This window comes from Chiloscyllium punctatum, chromosome 7, assembly GCF_047496795.1.
Source record: "Chiloscyllium punctatum isolate Juve2018m chromosome 7, sChiPun1.3, whole genome shotgun sequence".
Lineage (NCBI taxonomy): Eukaryota > Metazoa > Chordata > Chondrichthyes > Orectolobiformes > Hemiscylliidae > Chiloscyllium > Chiloscyllium punctatum.
Window position 1 is genome coordinate 60,404,934 of NC_092745.1, and position 22,966 is coordinate 60,427,899.

Genomic DNA, 22,966 nt, shown 5'->3' on the forward strand with positions numbered 1-22,966 from the left:
GATCAGTAGGAAAGACTGTTGAGGAGCAGGGCACATTTTGCTCCCCCACAGTTTGCAGCTTTCACATGACCCATGTGCTTCTTCAGGACTGTTGCAGCTACCCGAACTTCATACATCACTGGACCTGATCTCATGTTATCCACTCTTCTTACCCAGACAGGGCCATTCCCATGGTTCCTAGACCAACCTTTGCCCCCTGAAGTTAACTGTCTCTCTCGCTTAGTGGAGTCTTGTGTCCAGCACTGGTGTTCCTGATGCTGTTTCAGCCCCCCTCCCAGATCTGGGAAGATCAGATTTAACCTGGTGTGGAGCCTTCTCCCCATTGGCAACTCTGCTGGAGCTATCCCTGTGGTTCCATGAGGGGTGGTCCTTTTATCAAGTAAGAACCGGGACAGTGTGGTATCTAATGAAGCTGTAGGCTGTTTGTATAAGCCTACCTTCAAGGTTTGGACTTCTCTTTCTGTCAGACTATTCAATGATGGATGGTATGGAGCTGTCCTTAAATGACAAACATCATTTGACTTTAGGAAATAATCAAATTTCCTGCTGGTAAATGTTATCTGTGACCAACACCTCCGCGGGTCCATAGATTGCAAAAAATGCGCAGTGTTCTTATCATTGACCTGTGTTTGATGAATAAAATCTATGCATGTCCAGCCAGTTTGAGTGGTTGTCCACAATGATTAAGAACATTGAACTCATGAAAGGACACATTAACAGCATAGAGGTGGAAAAAGTGGAGAGTGTCAAGCTCCTGGGAGTGGTCATCCACAACAAGCTTTCTTGGACTCTTCATGTGAACACAATGGTTACAATGGCCCAACAACGTCTCTTCTTCCTCAGGCAGCTGAGCAAAGTTGGCATGACGGTGAATACCCTTACCAACTTTTAAAGGTGCACCATCGAGAGCATTCTGTCTGGATGTATCACTACCTGGTATGGCAACTACACCATTCAAGGGTTACAGAGAGTGATGAACTCTGCCCGGACAATCACAAAGGCCATCCTCCCATCCATAGAATCCATCTATTGGGCCCACTATAAAGGTAAAGCTGCCAGCATTCTCAAAGATCCATCCCACCCTGGCAATGCTTTTCTACAACCTCTACCATCGGGTAGAAGGTACAGAAGCCTCAACACACACACACACCCACACACCAGCCAGTTTCAAAACAGTTTCTACCCTACTGTTGTTAGAATATTGAATGGACTCATAAACTCTTAGCATTCGCTTGTACCTGTGTTTTGGTTTTTGCCACTGTTTACCTATTATTTATCTATTCTATTTAACTCTGTGATCTGCCTGTATTGCGAGCAAGACAAAGCTTTTCACTGTGCCTCGATACACGTGACAATAAATTCAATAAATAAATAAATAGTTAACATGTAACTCAGTCCTGGGCTTACCTGGCCATTCCCTCGAATGTAAGGGAGCTGCTCGTGGCAATTTTTGTCCTTATTGCCGCTCTAGGCAGTGCCACACCAACACAGCTATGTCCGTATCCAATCCTGGCAACCAGACATTACCTCTCGCCAACATCTTCATTTCAAAAACAACTGGTGGAGTTCAGCCAATATCTGGTGGCAAACTTTGCTCAGGACAATCACTCATGCTCCCCATAATAATGTCATCCTCTATGGTGATCTGGTTTCACTGGGCCCATAAAGGTTTCAATTCTGTTTGTGACGGCCCTTTGGTTTCCCCCATCACCACCAGCTGTTTTTCAGTTTTGCCAGGACCAGATCATTCTGCATTCACAGTCTGATATTGTCAGCTATGACTAGAAGTATGTCCAGAAAATTTAAAACCGTTACAAACTCTTCCATTGATGGCACTCCTGGTGGTGTATCTGCCAGTGGGAGATGGCTCAATGCATCCGCATTCAATCCTTGGCCTTCTGGATGGTGTTCCATCTTGTAATTGTACGCATTTAGTATTAGAGCCCACTGCTGATTTCAGCCTTAAGCTATAGGTGGCACTGCCTTGTCCTCTTTTGTAGACATAGCATGGGTTTGTGGTCCATTATTATGATAAATATATATCCATAAAGGTATTGGTGGAACTTCCTGACTTTTAAGTATGACTGCCATATAAACCTTCCTTCTCTATCTGGGCATATGTACGCGCTACATTATCAAAGTCCTGGATACTTACGCTTTTGGGCATTCTTCTCCATTGGGGAGCCTATGTGCTGATCCTACCTTGATGCTGTAAGTGCATCAATGTCAATATCACAACTTGCTTGGGGTTATAGTGTGTCAACACTTTAGAGAATGATAGCTGTTTCTTCAATTCCCTGAAAAGGTTATGGCTTGGCTACGCATTCATTTCCAACGCTGATCCTTTTTTAACAGGTAATGCAAAGCTGCTAGGATGGAGGCCAAGTTATGTATGAAGTTGCCATGATAATTCACCAGCCCAAGGAAAGACCTAAGTTCCAGTACAGACGTCAGAGCCATGGTACCTTTGATCGCCCTCACTTTATTTTCCAACAGATGTAACCCAGTCTTGTTGACTCTGCAGCCCAAATAGGTCATTTGGGGTGCCTGGAACACACACTTTTCCTTTCTAAGGCATACCCTCATCTGGGAGAAACATCTAAGGACAATGTCCAAGTTCTCTCAGCTCTCCTCGTTGATTTTCCCTGTTATTAGCATGTCACCTAGATAAGTGGCAACCTAGCATGGACCTTGTAAAAGGTTTTCAATCATCCGCTGAAAAATTTCACTGGCTGATGATACCCCAAATGGTAGTCTCATATATTGGTACAAACCTTTATCGGTATTAACTGTTAGCAAACTTCTAGGAATCCTCATCCAAATACAATTGCAAATATGTATGGCTCACATCCAGCTTTGTGAAGGACAGCCCCTCCTGCCAGCTCTGCGTATAAATCCTCTAGGCAAGAGACTGGTTACTTATCCAGCTGTGAAAAGTAGGTTACTGTTTGTTTAAAATCTCCACAAAGGTGAACTGACCCGTCGGGTTTCACAATCACTGGTGCTGTCCATTCCGCAAACTGGATTGGTTTGCTGATCCCTTTGTTTTCCAGCCCCCTAATTTCTGCCTCACTTTTGCCCGTAAGGCAAATGGCACTGGCCATGCCTTGGAGAAGCTTGGAATTGTTTCTGGGTCAACGTGCAAGGTGGCCTTGGCTCCTTTGATTATACCTAAACCTTCCTGAAAAGCTTCTGGGTATTTAATTAGGACTTCACTCAGGCAGCCATTTTTTAATTAAAAAGTGTTGAGCCAATTTAGGTGAATCTTTCTCAAGCAATTTCTCCCCATCAAACTTGGTCCAGAGCTTTTTACTACAATCAGGGGTAACTGAACCAGCTGCTTCTCATAAGTGACTGAAACTGAAGTTGTTCCCTTAATCTGTAAAGGTTCCCCGGTATAGGTACTCAGTCAACATAAGTGTTGGAGTCCAGAGCAAATTTTGTTAAAGACTGGTTCAGCGATCACTGGAATGGCCACGTCAGTATCACCCTCCACTAGAACCTGGTGACCATTTAACCAGACGTTTATTTTGATTGGTTCGGATTTGGATGTTGCTAAACAATTTAACTATTCCAAACCAGGTGTAGATGAACTTTCCAGGATGTGCAGTCTCCTGGATACCGGGCACTTAGGTCAAGCGGGACTCTTTTGCTGTCTTGAGTCTGCATACTGGCAGCAACTACAATGGCTTGCCATCCCAGATCCTGAAGGAATTTTTAACCATTTGACTGAGGTTTTGTTTTGGGGTTTTGCTGTGGGCTAACCTCGAGTCCCTCTGTTCAGGATTGTTCCTGAGTAAGGCAATGCAATTGCTTGCACCTAAATAGTGTTCCTAAAGCACCTAAAGCTCAGTCAAACTGGCAAGGGTGTCCACTTCAATTGAAATACCCTGCAACTCAAATGCTCCACCTGCCGCATTTCCCAATGATAAAACCAGTTAGAATGTCTGTTTGAAGTCCAGGTGGGCTTTAGCTAATAGGCATGATTACATCATTCATGCCACATACCAAAGAGTTTCTCAGCATCTCATTATGGGGTAAGCCAAAATCACATTCTTCTGGCAGTCTTCTTAACCTATTCCAAAATCCCAATACAGATTCCCTGGTTCTTGAATTGCCGTGTAAACCTGACAACGCCTCAAAATTAGAGGAGGCTTCCAATCATAATATTCCTTAACTAAATCCATCAGCTATTGAAAGGTTTTCACATCTGGTGCCTCAGTGAAAATTAGGCTCCTGATAACCAAAAAATCTGCGGGTCTCCAATCTGTCAGAATTGTTCATTGTTTTTCATCTGCATTGCAAAAATAATGCATTCTTTCCACATCTGAGCCCAATCTTTGGCAAGATTGAACAAGTCAAGTTTCCTAAATAACAGCATGATGCAAGAAATGCTTACCCTAACTCAAAGACAACTTTTGCAAGTGAACTTCTTCAGGAGCGTGCTTTTCTCTCATCACCATTGAAATAACCCCACAAAGGCCAGTATCCTGTGACCATGTCAACTTTTATTTATGTGTGGTGAGTCCTTGACACTGATCCAGCTCCCTCAGAGGCAGCCCTCGAAGTGAACAGTACGTCTGACACTCCTGTTATACCTATCAGCCAGGGCTCCCTGATTGGACAGCTTAACAGCCCCAATCAGCTGACCTTGTTACAATCACTACGTCACAATTGTGAAAACAGGTAAACACTGCTGTCAGGGCAGAAGAGATGAAAAGGGTAGGTTAGAGATGTGAAGGGATTTTGTCACAAAGAATAATGACCCCCTTGTCTTCTAATAATGCTGCTTAACCCACAACTATATTAAGAGACCCAGGAGCCACTGAAACTGTTTTGATGGAGAAGGATATGGTTTACCTCCAGAGAATGCAAAGAAAGCTACTGTGCTAATGAATGGGATAAGTGGAGAGTATTTCTTGGTTCCATTGTACAAAGTGCAAATAGAGTATGACTTGATACCCAGAACATTGGTAGTAAGAAGTTGTTAATTATTTACCTATGGAAGGAGGCGACTTACTCCTAGGCAATTATTTGGCTGTTACAGCTTTGCCTGCAATCACAGAAAGTCCAAGAGGTTAAAGAAAGAGAACGATTACGGGAATAAGTTCCACGTATTTTTGCATTATATATGATGACCAAAGCAACGGCTAAACAAAATCCAATGTCAGTGGTCACAGTAATACCACAAGTAGATGTTAAAGTAGATAAACATTCTAAAGGATAAAGATAATTCACAAGTAATGTTTACTGTGTTATTGATTAAGGTGGAGAATGCAGATCTATATTTAAGCAAATTCATGTCAGCAGCTAACACTGAAGTTGAGGCTGGTGGAGTTTGATTGTTACGATATTAAAAATGACAGGAGGACACCAGTACAGTTATAGATATGACAAACAGATTTCCAGAAGCCATTCCTTTAAGAACAAATACAGCTAAAGTAGTGGAGGGATAATTAACTAGGTTTATCAATCATTAATGTTCCCCATAGTGCAAAACACTACTTGCCCAATACTCCTATCCCTGCAGCCAATGTGTGTGACTTCAACTTTCACACTGGAACTGCAGACAGCCTTCATACACCTGCTTTAATATGCTCAGCTTTAAGAAACCTCTTCAGGGTTTTACCTCCAACATTTCTGGTCTGGGACTAGCTTTAACTCTTCACTCTAAAGTAACCTAGCTTCCTATATATCCTTCCCTTCTCAGGTGAACAGGTGTGCTCAGCCATCCCAATCTATGGACTTCACAGGACTGCTCCACTCAAAGTAAACACTGAAAAAAAAATCTTTCTAAACTATGGGTGTTTCCTTAAGTTTAAAAAAAACACTAGTTTTAAACCAGAAGGCTCCATTATTTACCTCACTGGCTCATAGAACAATCTAAAATAAACATAATTCTATTGCAGGTACTTAAGATCTATTCACACTAAAGCCAGGCCAATGACCATGGCTATAAATATACTTAAAAGTTAATTATAAACTTAACTCTCATAGAAAACCTAGGGGTACTAATTCAAAAAACAGAAACCCAAACTTACAATAAAATAGATATTTAAATTCCACTGTTTTCAACACACTGGACATAATAAGTATAGGTTGTTCTGTTATAACCAGTGTTTTCTCAACGCAAATTCACAAACACGATTGATGAATTGGGAACGCTGTTTCTTCAGTGTGAATTTTTAAAAGCTGAAGTGCTAATTCCAAAGCAGGATTTTTCTATAATGCGGGGGTGCTAAAGAACCCAACCATTGTATTATAGAAGAACTGAATGTAATTTGGACATAAAACAATTTAAGTTCACCACTTATCATCTCAAAACCCAAATAGCTTTTTAGAGGTACCACCAGATTCTTCAAACAATGATCAAGACATATTGTCGTGAATTCCAACAAGATTAGGACAAAGAATAAGCTATATTACTATTTGCACAAATTACACAGATTACACAAATTAAACCACTGGATTTAGTCCACTTGAATTATTAATGTATATGAGTTAATAGGTCCATTAAAATTAAGGAAAAGGTTTTAAGGTATAAAACAAATGATCAGTGTTGAATTATATGTCCATATTTCTAGAGAGAGAGAGAGAGAGAGACAGGAGTATACAAAGTAACATTTTAAAACTTCACAGAAAAGGTGAAGTAATAGGCATAAAGACTTGGTACAACCAACACATTTCAAACAGGGGATGAAGTGATAATGTTCCTAGTTTTATAAGGGGAACCTCTGCAAGCAAAATTCAGTGATACATATAAGGTACTTTGGAGTGTAAATAAAGCAATCTATCTGGTAGACACTCATGATTGCAGGAATGAGATTCAGTTAAGTTGTGTAAACATGACAAAGCAATATCATCATACAGAGAAGAATAAGAACGAGCAAGGCTACCAGGTGATAAGAGTAATGAAGAATGACAACGACAGGAAGAGTGAGATACAAAGATGGATATATAATTCACAAAACAAATATCTTTCAATCTAACAACGTAATGCTGAAATATTGGGACAGTTAAAGACTGTATTTTTGCACCTGGAATTGGGAAGATCTCGGAAGGTTTCTTTGGAAATGTAAGGAAATCTGTAGAAATATACCTGGATGTGATTGTTTGGTCAGGCATGATGTAGATATAGGGAAATTGGTCTTGATAAAACAATCTCCTTAGCATTTAAGATAAACAAGCTCAGGTGGAAATAAAGATTCAATACATGCTCGAAAATCACATGGATTGTACCTAGACAAAGCAGTTGGAGTTCACCAATGGTGTTAGTCCCTAAACTTGGGTCAACCAGTTGCTCCATTGATTACAGAGAAGTAAATGCAATAATGAAAACAGTTTCATACCCAAATTCTCCACTAGAAAATTGTGTTGGTAAGATTGGGAGCACCACATTCCATTCTAAGACTGATCTACTGAAGGTTACTTTCAAGGATCATTAACATCAAAAGCTAAAGAGATATCAGCTTTTGTTGCACCAGATGATTAATGTTAATATCACGTCATGCCATTCAGGTTTAAAAATACACCTGTTACATTCCAAAGGTTTATGAATCAAGGTTTAGCTGAATTACTTAACATTGTCTCGTTATTTATATAATGTTGCAATATACAGTAACACTAGAAAGTAAAGCAAAGAGAAGGCCTATCACCATTAGCTGACTTAGTAAAAGTCTTACCAAGAGTACATTTACAATAATGTGGATAACATGCCAAGGGCATGTAAGGCAAGGATAAATGTTGCCAAGCCCAGTGAAAATGAAGGCTCTGATCAAGTTTCTCATTCCTAACACTAAATAAGAAATCAACAGATTTATGGGAATGTGTATGTTTATAGGATATTCATGCTGATCTTCAGCCCAATAACTGTGCCCTTAATGGATCTGTAACAAAAATAGTCAAAGGTAATATAATCAGCTGAGTGATAAGCAGCCTTTGAGAAGCCGAAAGCAATCCTAATCGATGAATCAGTTTTGGCCACCCCTGAGTTTAAAAATCTTTCAAAATGGCAATTGATGCTGGTGACCTCTGGGCAAGCTCAATCTTATTGCAAGATGATGAATCAGGGTACAGAAGCCAATAGGTGTTTTTCTAAGAAATTAAATCAATTTCAAAAAAAACTTTACAGCGGAAGGAGAGATTTTGGATTATTGACTCTTTAATATGTTGCAGTCTCTGTCTGGCATGATTGCAAAGAAAGATTAATATACATTGACACCAATTCATTGGTTTTGTTAATAAATATAGAAGTTGAATTGTTAAATTGTTTCAATGGAGCTTATTAATTCAATCATTTATTTGTAAACATTGTACACATTGCTGGAATAAATGATGCAATAGCCAAAACATTAACAAGAAAGAGATAATGCTGGAATAGTTGAAGAATTTGAGAAGAAGATAACAAGAAATTGTTTAAATAAAGAATGAATACAGGTGAATGCATTTAGGTTTTATGCTATGTACTGTATACATGCCATGTTTACATGAAGTTGAAATGTTATTAAAAATTACATTTCACCTTCTGAAGGATGGAGACATGTAAGAGACCATATATTTTTCTTATTAAAATGGAAGTTGGACACTGCTATATTGCTAAAATACCAGGTGTTTTACAATTTGAAAAATCAAGTGGTGCATCTATTTTAATCAACACAAGGCTTTTGCCTTTGGAGCACTGAGATTGTTACACAGTTGAGACATAGAAGCACCTCTGAGTTTGGGGAAGACTGCTTGATGACAGCTTTTGGATTGGTTCAGCTCCAGTTTGCTACAGACCTGTCAGGGCAGTGCGGTCAGAACTATCCAGAGCAGGCAAACACTTCTTTGGACAGTGAGATTCCATACTGGTTAAAATTAATGTTTAATGGCAGTCAGGTTGTTCAGTAGTATTTATTAGTTGAAAAGTCATTAACTCCTGCATGCACTTGCCTTAACATTTTCAGCTATCTTTAATATGAAACCAAAGGGCAATTACCCCAAGTTGAAGCCATAGATTTCAGTATTGAATTATTGGTAAATACTGCAACACTCCCAACTCTGCCTATGGAAGATCAGAATATCTTATAGGAACTTCTGCAGTTGCAGTTATACAAACATCTGCAGTCACCAGAAATTGCTGTCACATTTATCTTGTAATAATCGTGAATGCTGATATCCTCACCATCATTATTACAGCAAACCCAGGTCATTATAATGCCTCTATCCCTTTTTCACCTTCCAATAAATTCTATTTATTTTTAAATTATTTCACCACATTGTCTACTTCAGATGTTTAAAGCAATTTGGTCATTATTGTGTGTATTACATTAATTTCCAATGCATTACTGATTTACTAAAAAGTTGATTTGCTGCTTATAGTTCAATCTTTACATTTAGCAGTAAGTTATTCTACATCGCTACTGTAATTAGTGTATGAAAGCTGAATTTAGGTTATTAATTCAGTTAACATTCTTATGTAGGAATGAGCAAAACAGTTTTGTTTTAAACTAGAAATATTTTACTTCTCAACCTTTACTCATTTTCACAAACCAAGAAAACAAACTAACAGGATATACATTTTCTTAATTCACAATGTATTTTATTTTCATACCAATATCATCTAGTTAGCATGCCTGGCTCTCAATTGCTATATTCATTGCGCATCACGAAGAGCATCACTGTTTGTTTCTCAATCCAGCCAATGTAAACACATTTGGTAATGCGGCCGGGAATCTAGTGTTGCATTTCCAAGCATGCTCAACAATTTTGTGAAAATGATTAAATGGTCCCAGTTATAACCATTTGGGAGCAACAAGCCCTACAATTCATATTGACTTTGGCAAAGGTGCTGTGCCACAAAGCTTTACACTATTAATTCATATTTTGGAACCTCAGTCAATTACAAGCAAGTTCTATATCCCATTTTAGGCTAAGGTTGATCTTCCAATATTATTCCATTTCTTTTGAACAGTCTTCTTACCTTTGCCCAAAGGAGCCTTCAGAACCTGTTCTGACCTTGATGGACAACATTTAAGATAGAATGTTTCTTCATCATACATCCAAATATATATTATATATGCATATTACATGGTGGATAGCAATTGCAAGTGGCAGGTTTGTTTTTCTCCCTAACATTATCCCGTCCCACTCCAGCGAGAAGCTTCAAAGTCAATCTCAGCATACTAACCCAACTCCAGCTAAGTCCAAGTAACTCAGATCAAACAAAGGACTGGAACTAGGATGATTACTTCTTAATATGAAATAGTCTTCTATTTTTATAGAGTTTAACCAATAATTGGAAAGCACATCAGGTATTTTGTGAGGTCCTATGTGGCAGTGGAGGGGAGCAGAAACTCCTACCACAACTGTATAGAAGTACAAGAACACTTAGCATTTAATCATGCATCTGTAAATAATTGTCCTGTGTGAACATAAGAACAGAAGTAGGCCATTTAGCCTTTCAAGCCTATTCCAGCTCAAATAGCCTTCTGTACCATGGTGCAGTGGTCAGTTTGCCCATCCTCCTTAATGTCCTTTTTAGAGAAAGCAACTACCTCGTACCTGTTGGACATGGTCAACGGTGGAGGCTCCTCTAATGCTAAATTCAGGATCCCTCGACCTGCTCACTTGTAATCATACCCTCCTGTCCCTGGCCAGTTTTGAAGTACTCAATCCACAGGGTGTGACTGTCTCCTGAAACACAACGTACAGATAATGCTCCTCCTCCCCTGATGTGTTATAGTGTTAGAAGCTCAGACTCCAGCTCATCAACTCTGAGCCAGCATTCCTCAAGCAATCAACACTTGCTGCAGATGTGGTCACTGTGAACCACAACAGCATCCACCAATTCCTACATCACACTGGTGCAACACATCACCTGCCCTTGCATCTCTAATTTGTCTTGTGCTTTCCTGCCAATCTTTAATTTTTAATCTGTAAATTATTTCTCCTGGCAGTTGAATGTTCCTCCTGCAGAATGTGGGAGGTAAGGGTCACCACTAGTGTCCCTGCTGACGACATCTGCGGGAAGTGCACCCAACTCCAGCTCCTCGAAAACCGTGTTAGAGAACTGGAGCTAGAGCTGGATGAACTTCAGATCATTCGGGAGGCAGGGGGGTTATTGAGAGGAGTTACAGGGAGGTAGTCACTCCTCAGATACAAGAAAAAGGCAGATGGGTTACAGTCAGGGGACGGAAAGGGAACTGGCAGGCAGTGTAGGGTTCCCCTGTGGCCATTCCCCTCAACAATAAGTATACCATTTTGGATACTGTTGCGGGGGACAACTCACCAGGGGAAAGCAGTGGGGCACAGGGCTCCCGCACAGAGTCTGTCCCTGCTGCTCAGAAGGGAAGGGGGAAGAGGAGCAGAGCAGTAGTCATTAGAGACTCCATAGTTAGGGGGACAGATAGCAGGTTCTGTGGGGACGAGAGACACTCACGGTTGGTTTGTTGCCTCCCAGGTGCCAGGGTTCATGATTTCTCTGCTCGTGTTTTTGGGATCCTTAAGGGGGAGGGGGAGCAGCCCTAAGTCGTGGTCCACATAGGCACCAACGACATAGGTAGGAAAAGAGATGGGGATTTAAGGCAGAATTTCAGGGAGCTAGGATGGAAGCTTAGAGCTAGGACAAACAGAGTTGTTGTCTCTGGCTTGTTGCCCGTGCCATGTGCTAGTGAGGCAAGGAATAGGGAGAGAGAGGAGTTGAACATGTGGCTACAGGGATGGTGCAGGAGGGAGAGTTTTAGATTCTTGGATAATTAGGGCTCTTTCTGGGATAGGTGGTACCTCTACAAGCAGGATGGTCTTCATCTGAACCAGAGGGGTACCAATATCCTGGGGGGTTATTCGCTAAGGCTATTGGGGAGGGTTTAAACTAATCCAGCAGGAGGATGGGAACCAAAATTGTAGTTCAAGTATAGAAAAGGTTGAGAGTAGGGAGGTCCAAAATCAAGTTTCCGGGATGCAAGATAGCACCGGCAAGCAAGAGGTGTGTCTACTTCAATGCCAAGAGCATCCAGAATAAGGTGGGTGAACTTGCAGCATGGGTTTGTACCTGAGACTTCGATGTTGTGGCCATTTTGGAGACATGGATAGAGCAGGGACAGGAATGGTTGTTGCAGGTTCCAGGATTTAGATATTTCAGTAAGAACAGAGAAGATGGTAAAAGAGGTGGAGCTGTGGCATTGTTGGTCAAGGACAGTATTACAGTTGCAGAAAGGATGTTTGGGGACTCGTCAACTGAGGTAGTATGGGCTGAAGTTAAAAACAGGAAAGGAGAGGTCACCCTGTTGGGAGTTTTCTATAGGCCTCCAAATACTTCCAGAGATGTTGAGGAAAGAATAGCAAAGATGATTCTCGATATGAGTGAAAGAGACAGAGTAGTTGTCATGGAGGACTTCAACTTTCCAAATATTGACTGGGAACTCTATAGTACAAGTACTATAGATGGGTCAGTTTTTGTCCAGTGTGTGCAGGAGGGCTTCCTAACACAGTATGTAGACAGGGCAACAAGGGGTGAAGCCACATTAGATTTGGTACTGGGTAATGAGCCCAGCCAGGTGTTAAACTTGGAAGTAGGTGAGCACTTTGGTGAGAGCAATCACAATTCTGTTATGTTTACTTTTAGTGATTGAAAGGGATAGGTGTATAGCACTGGGCAAGAGTTACAGCTGGGAGAAAGGCAATTACGATGCAATTAGGGAAGATTTAGGAAGCATAGGATGGGGAAGGAAACTGCAGGGAATAGGCACATTAGAAATGTGGAGCTTATTCAAGGAAAAGCTCCTGTGTGTCCTAGATAAGTATGTACCTGTCAGGCAGGGAGGAAGCTATAGAGCGCGGGAGCCGTGGTTTACAAAGGAGGTTGAATCTCTGGTCAAGAGGAAGAAGAAGGCTTATGTTAGGATGAGATGTGAAGGCTCAGTTAGGGCACTTGAGGGTTACAAGGTAGCCAGGAAAGACCTAAAGAGAGAGTGCAGAAGAGCCAGGAGGAGACATGAGAATTGGTTGGCGGATAGGATCAGGGTAAACCCTAAAGCTTTCTATAAGTATTTAAGGAATAAAGGAATGACAAAAGTAAGATTAGGGCCAATCAAGGATTGTAGTCAGAAATTGTGTGTGGAGTCAGAGGAGATAGGGGAAGCACTAAATGAATATTTTTCGACATTATTTACTCTAGAAAGCGACAATGTTGTCGAGGAGAATACTGAGATATAGGCTACTAGACTAGGTGGGATTGAGGTTCACAAGGAAGAGGTATTAGAAATCCTGCAGAGTGTGAAAATAGATAAGTCCCCTGGGCCGGATGGGATTTATCCTCGGATCCTCTGGGAAACCAGGGAGGAGATTGCCGAGCCTTTGGTATTGATCTTTAAATCGTCATTGTCTACAGGAATAGTGCCAGAAGACTGGAGGATAGCAAATGTGGTTCCCCTGTTCAAGAAGGGGAGTAGAGACAATCCTGGTAACTATAAACCAGTGAGCCTTACTTCAGTTGTTGGTAAAGTGTTGGAAAAGGTTATAAGCGATAGGATTTATAATCAAATAGAAAAGAATAATTTGATTAGGGATAGTCAGCACGGTTTTGTGAAGGGTAGGTCGTGCCTCACAAACCTTATTGAGTTCTTTGAGAAGGGGACCAAACAGGTAGATGAGAGTAAACTGGTTGATGTGGTGTATATGGATTTCAGCAAGGCATTCGATAAGGTTCCCTACAGTCGGCTATTGTACAAAATGCGGAGGAGTGGGATTGTGGGAGATACAGCAGTTTGGATCAGTAATTGGCTTGTGGAAACAAGACAGAGGGTCGTGGTTGATGAGAAATGTTCATCCTGGAGTCCAGTTACTAGTGGTGTACCGCAAGGGTCGGTGTTGGGTCCACTGCTGTTCGACATTTTTATAAACGACCTGGATAATGGCGTAGAAGGGTGGGTTCGTAAATTTGCAGACGACACTAAGGTCGGTGGAGTTGTGGATAGTGTCAAGGTTACAGAGAAACATAGATAAGCTGCAGAGCTGGGCTGAGAGGTAGCAAATGGTGTTTAATGCAGACAAGTGTGAGGTGATTCACTTTGGTCGGAGTAACCGGAATGTAAAGTACTGGGCTAATGGTAAGATTCTTGGTAGTGTAGATGAGCAGAGAGATCTCGGATGTTGCCCAGGCAACATCCTAGTAAATCTCCTCTGCACCCTTTCCAAAGCTTCCACGTCTTTCTTATAATGCAGTGACCAGAACTGTACACAATACTCCAAGTGCGGCCACACCAGAGTTTTGTACAGCTGCAGCATAACCTCATGGTTCCGGAACTCGGTCCCTCTAGTAATAAAAGCTAAAACACTGTATGCCTTCTTAACAACCTTGTCAACCTGGGTGGCAATTTTCAAGGACCTGTGTGCATGGACACTGAGATCTCTCTGCTCATCTACACTACCAAGAATCATACCATTAGCCCAGTACTTTACATTCTGGTTACTCAGACCAAAGTGAATCACCTCACACTTGCCTTACGAGGAAAGGCGGAGGGACTTGAGGCTGTTTTTGTTAGAGAGAAGAAAGTTGAGAGGTGACTTAATAGATACATATAAGAGAATCAGAGGTTTAGGTAGGGTGGACAGGGAGAGTCTTTTTCCAATATGGTCACGGTGAGCACAAGGGGGCGTAGCTTTAAATTGAGGGATGATAGATATAGGACAAATGTCAGAGGTAGTTTCTTTACTCAGAGAGTAGTAAGGGTATGGAATGCTTTGCCTGCAACGGTAATAGATTTGCCAACTTTAAGTACATTTAAGTCATCATTGGACAAGCACATGGACGTACATGGAATAGTTTAGGTTAGATGGGCTTCAGATTGGTATGACAGGCCGGCGCAACATCGAGGGCCGAAGGGCCCGTACTACGCTGTAAAATTCTGTGTTCTATGTTCTGTTAGGGAAGGAATCACAACAATGATTCTTGTTTCATAAATCTTTAGCTACCTAAATATTAAATGTATAGTTTAGAGAAGTGTAGATTCAGCGATGGCTTGATGAGATCTTTAGAATAATTAAGGACCTAAACTATGCACACACTGACAGATTATTTCAATCGGATACATGGGGATAGGCCAAGGGTCAAGTTTATAAATCAGGGAAAAATTAGTTATATGTGAGGCAGCTCTTCTTTATCCAAAGAATATTCAACTGTGGAACAAAATCCCAAACTGTAAGATGGTTCCTGATTCATTCACTGTGTACTTTCAAGAAAGAGATGGAGAAGTTTCTAAATGAGATTGAGATTGCATTACAATCATGGTAAATTTGGTTCTTTGGAATAGTTTCAATAACTTAAAGGAACTCAAAGAATTTTTCCATATTTTTATCACTCTAATTGGCCTAGACTGATACAATTGGTGTCGTAGATGTTTGATCTCGTTTTTAAATTCTGAGGAGATGAAATTCCACCATAAGATATGGGGCCTTTTGGGAGGATGCATGAGGTGGTTCCACTGATTTATCCTGATTGATTTGTTTTAATTGTATACGTAAGACAGCTGTAGAGTACATCCTCTCAATCAAGGACATCACATCAATTGCCACTACAAATGATTTACCAATACTTCCTTTTTATTTCACAAACTGCCGTCTTTTTTCACTGATGTTTTTTTTTAGTTTTCTGATCAGAAAAGAGATCTACAAATTATAATAGTTGAGAAAACGCTGAAGAGCCAAATCCTAAAATTGGGTGCTGAGATTGAAAAGACTAAAAGTTAAAAAAAATACAAATCTTGCAAAAATGATTAAGCAATTTAAAACAGAGTAAAATGTGAAAGGAGAATGTTCAAAGGAAGTAGAGTGTAATGATTCTGTTATTCTCCAGATAGTTCTCTTATCCAATGCATTCACACAGAACATAGGTTCGCCTATCATTCAAAAGCAAGCTGCAAGATAAACAATAAACCTCCAATCTAGGAAATGTACATTAAAAATAATAGTTTCTCCTTATAACCGTCTCATATGACTGACTGTCGACAAATTACACCAGAATAGACTGTATTACAGGTCATTACACTACAAATTGAGCCTATGAAGGATTAAAATGAAGAGAAGAGGAGTAAACCGCGGAGATTCTCTAAATTCACTACTGTTTCCCCTTCATCTGTTTCTTATTCTTCTTGCTGTTATGGCCCTGCCACCAGTTGTTCACCAGATGTCAGTTTTCAGTCTCTGAAAGGATAAAGGTACAAAGGTGGGGGTGGGTGAAGGAAGGGGAAAAAGTAAGAGGTGCATACTTGTAAATCAGGATAGATTACAGAACGAGGGATGAAGAAAGGTAGATGAAATAGGAATGAAATGTCATCCTCAAACTAGTCCAAGCTCAATGTAGGTTTCAAATTCATTGTTGGACACAGCCTGGGTTGTAATCATTCCTATAACTGCCAACATCATTTCCTCCATGAGCCTGAGACAGACATGAAACTGTGTCTGCATATCCCACTGGATAGGAGTTGCTTCCTCTGATTGTGAGCCTTATTGTCTGCAAAAGAAAGGTACGTGTATCTGTGAGTATGGTGCAAAGTGTTTGGAAGGTGTATTTGCCATAATTGAAAAGCTGGCAGTGTATGCAAAGCATGAAATGTGAGCGTGTGACCTGCAATAGTGCTAAAGTAAGTGAGAGTGAGGTGAAGCTATGAATGAATTGTGTCATAATAAATAGATATTGTTGATAAGTTAATAAAGTGGATATGGTGAATGAAACAGTGAGAGAGGCTGATCCTTCCTTTGTAAGGAACTGCTCTGTGAAGTTAATTCATTGACTTTGACCATTTATGTGAGTTTATCAAACATCTTATAACACGACAGCCATGTTGTCAATGGCAACACTTCGAGCAATTACAATTACCTGCTCTCACTGCCTTCTCAGTCTGTCTGGGATGTTCCTAGTCCTTTTGGGGACAGGAGCTCTCTCTTCTTGTGTCAAGACATCTGGCGTTGCATCACGTGACCTCCACTCAGCCTATCCAAACAAGCAAGTTTCACGTGGTGCTAGCCTCACATGTTGAAGAGTACAACCACTCAATAACACATTCAGCATTGACTGCATCCCACTGTCATTAAAATAACAGTAGCAGAAAAGTTTGCACACTGTCTGGAATACTTTCTTTTTTATTCATAAGGTGTGGGTGTCACTGGCTGGATCTGCATTTATTGTTCATCCCTTATTGCCGCTGAACAGAGTGATTGCTAGGCCATTTCACAGGCAACCACATTCCTTGGATCTGAAGTTACATGTAGGCCAGACCAGGTAAGGACAGCAAATTTCCTTCCCGAAAGTGCATTCATGAACCAGATGGATTCTTATAACAATTGACAATGGTCACCATTAGACATTTTTAAAATTGATATCAAATTTCACCATCTGCCCTGGTGAGATTTGAACCCCAAATCTACAAACCATTAAGGACTCCGAATTTTTAAACTAGTGACACTACAGCCTCCCTTTGATAGGCACAAGTTATTGACACACTTCCACACTCCAATTTCTGGACAGGAAAGACTGGAAGATTTATTGAAGTTCTGATGTACTTTAGGCAACTTGCATTCCTATTGAAACATATGAACATGAAATAATAAGGATTTGCTATTTACCTCTCTTTCAGGAAGGGCTGTAAACATTACACTGTTAATCATTAATACCAACCTCTTGCTGAAATAGCTGCTGCAATCCTATTTCCTCTTCATTGATTAGAAATGTAAGCTTTTAAACATTAACATTTTAAAAAGCAACTTATTATTCCTCTTTGCTTAAACAGACTAATTGTCAGAACAAAAAAAGCACTTGCAGCAAATTCCACGGTAGTTATATAAATGTGAGAAACCAAACATTTCCCATGTCTTTACGATTACTATATAATGTTTCTTCCAATATAATAACAACATCAGAGAAAAGAACCTTGAACATAGCAATGAGGCATAGGTTTTGGTCATCCTGGGCTAGATAAACTGTGTATTCTATTTGGGTTAGCTGGTTCCAATCAGCCGATGATGAATTGAAAGTGAACACATTGAAGAATAAGCTCCTATAGAATATTAAAAACATACAGACTTTTATGACAGACCTCTGAACCAAACTCGATAATTTTGATCTCTGGACAGCAAGTGAACTCTATCTGCTCATTTATTTACATGTTCAGACAGCTGGGATTGGAGTCAAACTCATTGTATGCATAATTCTTGAATTCTGTGAACCTTAGAAAAGGAAAATACTGTGGACACTGGAAATCTGAAATAAAAGCAGAGTGCTGGAGAAACCCAGCAACTCAGCATCTGTGGACAGAGCAACAGAGTTAACATTTCGAGTCCATTTGACTCATTAGGCACAATTTCAGCTCTGTTTCTCTGTCTACAGATGCTGAGTTGTTGGGTTTCTCCGGCACTGTTTCTATAAACCTTACCCTTGTCTGGTGTTCTCCACTGTAGTCAGCTGTGGAAGATGACCATGTGGGCTGTGCAGGTCCCCTTCGATGGAAGGGTAAAGCGATGAAGAACTTCCGGTAAGCTGAGGAGATGATAAAGCAGTTGCTGCTGGTCCACTGCTGGTGGGAGAACAATTGTACATCCCTAAATGAACAACAAAAATTCCGTTTATCTGTTCAAAATAGGAAGCTCTTTTATCTTTATTTTGTTCTTCAAAAATGATGAAGTTAGTTTTAACTTAATCCTCCCACATGATATATAAAATCAGATATAATCCATTCTATTGGTTTCCAGCTTTTCAAATTACCCCCGTATGTTCAAAGGCCTGAGTTAGTTATGATCTCAAAGGATAATATACAGGGAGTGACTTTAGTTTTGATTTGTTTCGATAGATATGATTCAGTTGGTAGCACTCTTCTCTCTCAGTCACAAGGGCCATTCAAATCCCACTTTAACACTGAGCACAAAAATCAAAGTTGACATACCAATGCATTACTGAGGGTGTACTGTATGATCAGACATTCCTTCTTGGGACTATATCTGCTCAGATGAATTTAAAAGATCCTGTGACCCTACTTTTGAAGGAATGCAAGAGAGGTATCTCTGGTGTCCTAGTCAATATTTATCCCATGGTCAACATCATAGAAATAGATTATCTGATCATTATTAGATTGATGTTATTATGAGTTGGCTGTGCACAAATGGAGTGTCCCATTCCTACATTATAACACAGACTACACTTCAAAATCAAGTTGATGGCAGTAAAGTGTCTTCCAATGTCAGTGGTCTTCAAATATATACATAAATGCAAGTCATTCTTTTTTGAAACAGTCATCCCATTCATTATAAATTTATATAACATTTTTATGTAAATAATCAGGCACATCGGTTGCTTGAAATGAACATAGTCACTGCAGTGACAATAAAACAAATAAAGTTTTAATATATATGTACTTATAAATGAACAACCAGCATTTTAAAAACTGCATTACAAAAGAAAAGCAAAGCAACTAGCTTCTATGAAATTATTAGACTGCTCGCCTAAACCAAAACTGAGCATTCCTTAACCAGAGAATATGACATTGCACATGTATGTGACATATTGCTCCTGCCCTTATAAACAAAATGTTTCTTCCCACTGCCTAAATCACAACAGAGATTTGCCAAGAGGTATGAATATACAGCAAACCTTGTTTTAACAAGCGCCTTATGAACCTGCACTCTCAATAAACCGGCAAAAGTTATATGCCTGAAATACCGAAGTTTACTGTGTTATTGCAATCTCCACGATGTCCAAGTAGTCAGTTGGAGGTGCGAGTGAGAAGGTTATCTGCTGGTAAATTTTATTTAAGGCAAAGATGCATTTTTATTTAAGTTATTTAAGCTGTAAATAAAGTATAACACCATATTGTCTATCACCACCAGCTCCCCCCCAACCCCCGCACTATGTTTCTGTTACGTAGTATGTGATTCTTACATTGACTATGTGGACCACATGATGAATCAAAATATTTGATCAACCAGTACATTTCTTGTCTCATAGCTGCTGGTTAATAAAAAAGTTTGCTGTATTTGCTGTTAGATTTTGCACTCCTTCCAAAACCATGTTTGGCCAATCCCGACTGACAAGGGAAAGGGCTGTGCATTGTGATGTCATTTTAGTGACTTTAATGAGGCCGACAATATCAAAATCAAACCAGATCAATCTCAAAGCTAATCCAATCTGGAGTCGATTCAGAGTCCAAAGCAACCTGAAAGCCAAGTTAGAGCAACCTGGAAGCCAGCCAGAACCTGACCCTGGAAAACATGCCACGAGCAAAATACATTACATCCAGAGACAACAACTTGCATCCCTGAGTGAGTAGGTCAAAGTGCCTTAGGCTCCTCTAAAACACAACCCAGTTGCAAAGGAGTTTAGTTCACATTATATCCTGGTCTACCGACAGGGAGATGTTGAAGTTTAACTTCTCCAGAAAGATATTTGATACTTTTTGATAACCAATTATTTATTTTTCAATAGACAAAGGGAGTACTTTGACCAAATAAAACAAATTCTCCTGTCTCTCCTTCACCTTTAGCCTAACATACAATTAGCTGCTTTCCTATCATAAATACAAGGATCAGTTTCCGTTCATTCATCCAAAGGGATAACATCTGTTGCTAAGTGTTGAAACTCTCGTTAATGTTTTTTGATTCTGTGTTACACAATCTCAAGAACATTTCTATATGCTTAAATGTTTAACATTGGGATCATCAATCAACTGGTTCACTGTTTGGCTCCATTTGTTTAAAAAAAACTAGCTAATGTTATGCCTGTGGTTATCACCATAGTACCTGCCAAGTTTGGAAAGCAAGTAAAATGGGGTCCAGAATATGCATTGGAGACAAACTGGCACCAAAAATGAAGGCACATTAGCTGGAGTTGGGAGGGGGGATGGGAGAGATCTGGGTAAACTCCTGTAAATTGTTTGAAATGTTTCAGGTTTATATTCTGCACTGTGCTGTAACTTATGAGGAATATAAACACAGCAGGATGGGTCATGTGCTAATCTCCATTGCAATCGCACTTTTGCCTGATGCTTTTTCTTCTACTCCACAGAATCAAAACTTGTCTTGATATTGCTGTCAGGATGACATTTTTGTAAACTATTTACTTTTTTTATGTTGCTCTACTGACTGCATTCCTACAAATTTCTGGATTAGTTTAAACCAGTGACCAATGTCACCTATCTGACATTTTAATTGATAAAGTGCATTGACTCATCTTTCTCAGGAACTCTAACTTTGAAACTCTTTATTCCCTCTGTCTCCCTTCTTCATTCCATCAAAGTCTTTAAAAACTGAAGCATGGTGTAATGTCTTGACAACTTCGAGATTTATCTCATTTTTCTTTTTTTTAACAGAATCCCTACAGTGTGGAAACAGGCCCTTCGGCCCAACAAGTCCACACTGACCCTTGGAAAAGTAATTCCCCAAACCCATTCCCCCATATTTACCCCTGACTAATGTACCTAACCTAGGCATCCCTGAACACTATGCGCAATTCATCATGGCCAATTCACCTGACCTGCACATTGTTGGATTGTGGGAGGAAACCGGAGCACCCAAAGGAAACCCACGCAGACACGGGGAGAATGTGCAAACTCCACACAGTCGCCTGAGGGTGGAATTAACCCCAGCAGTGCTAGCCACCGTGCCACCCATAAATTAATCTTGGTGTTTTACATCTGCAATCTACAAGAGATTATATTCCTCATGCACAAGACACCTCAAAGAGAAGCCTGTTTATACCAAGGGAGAAAAAAACAAAATTAAGTTGTGGAGATGATGATAAAGGCTGTTGTTGAAAGTAGATTGGATGGTGACAAGGTGAAAAAATTAGGTAGTTCCGAAAAGGAGTAATATATTGTAAGGCAACATTTCATTTAATGTTTCTCAGTTTAGTCATAAATAATGAGCTGAATTTTACAGCTGACATATTCCCTACCTCCCCTGATCAAGAGAATGGTTGTCAGACTGCCCATTCGAAATCCAGATGCAGACAGAGATAGTGCGTTTGGAGCAACTTAACTGATTCACAGCAGGATATCCAACTCCCATCTGGAAGGTGCTTCCATCCTAGAGAGTCACCAGCCAATGAGATTGCCCAGTAGCTCTATAGTCACAGCAGTACCAAGAATGAACGAGGGTTATGTTAAGATTATTTGGCCCTAAAATGACCTCAATAGGCCTCAGAGCAAGCAGGCTGCTCGTCAGCTTCCTTGGCCACCACAGTATGGAAGACAAGTCAGGGTGGGTGGGAAGGTCAATCTGCATTATATTACAAACTCTTCCATCTTCATATACGGTGATGGGAATATTGTGGGATCCCCACCCCATTATGGTAGACATTATAATTCAGTTCTCCATGATGTTCTACTAGAAAGGAAGCTTTATTTTAAAATAGTTAAAACATACCTGGATATATCTCATGATTAACTGTCATAGATCTTCCAGCTGTGTTGCTTGTTAAATTAGGAGGCGAAGTCAAAGGTTGAAGAGGCTGATTAGCCAGGCAATCATTCATCATTTCTGTTTCAAGTTCATTGCCCGAACGTAGCTTCACAAAAAAAGGAAAGAACAAGATAAAAAGTATTCCTTCAACAAATATTGTCCACTGCTCTAGAATATTATCATATTGTCTAAATATTTAAAGAAATTGTCATCAAACAAGACTTGACTGTGGGAACATCATAACTCAATTAGAATTAGTCACTCCTGGCTTTACAAATGTTTCAGTGAGGCCACTATCACAAATGAAAGCAGACAGATTCCAGCATTGACATTTACTGTCATTTAGTGATCCATCATAGAAAGTTGTGGTGTGTTGTCTGACCACTAATCATCAACACCACGCTGTGTTAAATCTAAACATTAAAGACTGAACCTTTAGGATACAATGAGGGCAGACACTGAGGTAGCAGGCGCAGAGGTTTGTGCTGCCACCAGGCATGCATTTTCCCAGGCTCTCTTTTACGTCTGAGTTACTTTCTCCAAG

At 40.1% G+C, this 22,966-nt stretch overlaps 1 protein-coding gene across 1 annotated transcript in view; it reads right to left on the bottom strand.

The window, feature by feature from the left end:
* glis1a (GLIS family zinc finger 1a) overlaps positions 1–22,966 on the bottom strand; it is a 393,292-nt gene that overhangs the window by 57,597 nt on the left and 312,729 nt on the right. The window contains exons 7-8 of the mRNA XM_072573722.1: positions 22,387–22,528; positions 18,408–18,573 (exon numbers count right to left, since the gene is read on the bottom strand). Of these exons, the coding sequence (XP_072429823.1) occupies positions 18,408–18,573; positions 22,387–22,528 (308 nt within the window). The remainder of the gene's footprint in view (positions 1–18,407; positions 18,574–22,386; positions 22,529–22,966) is intronic.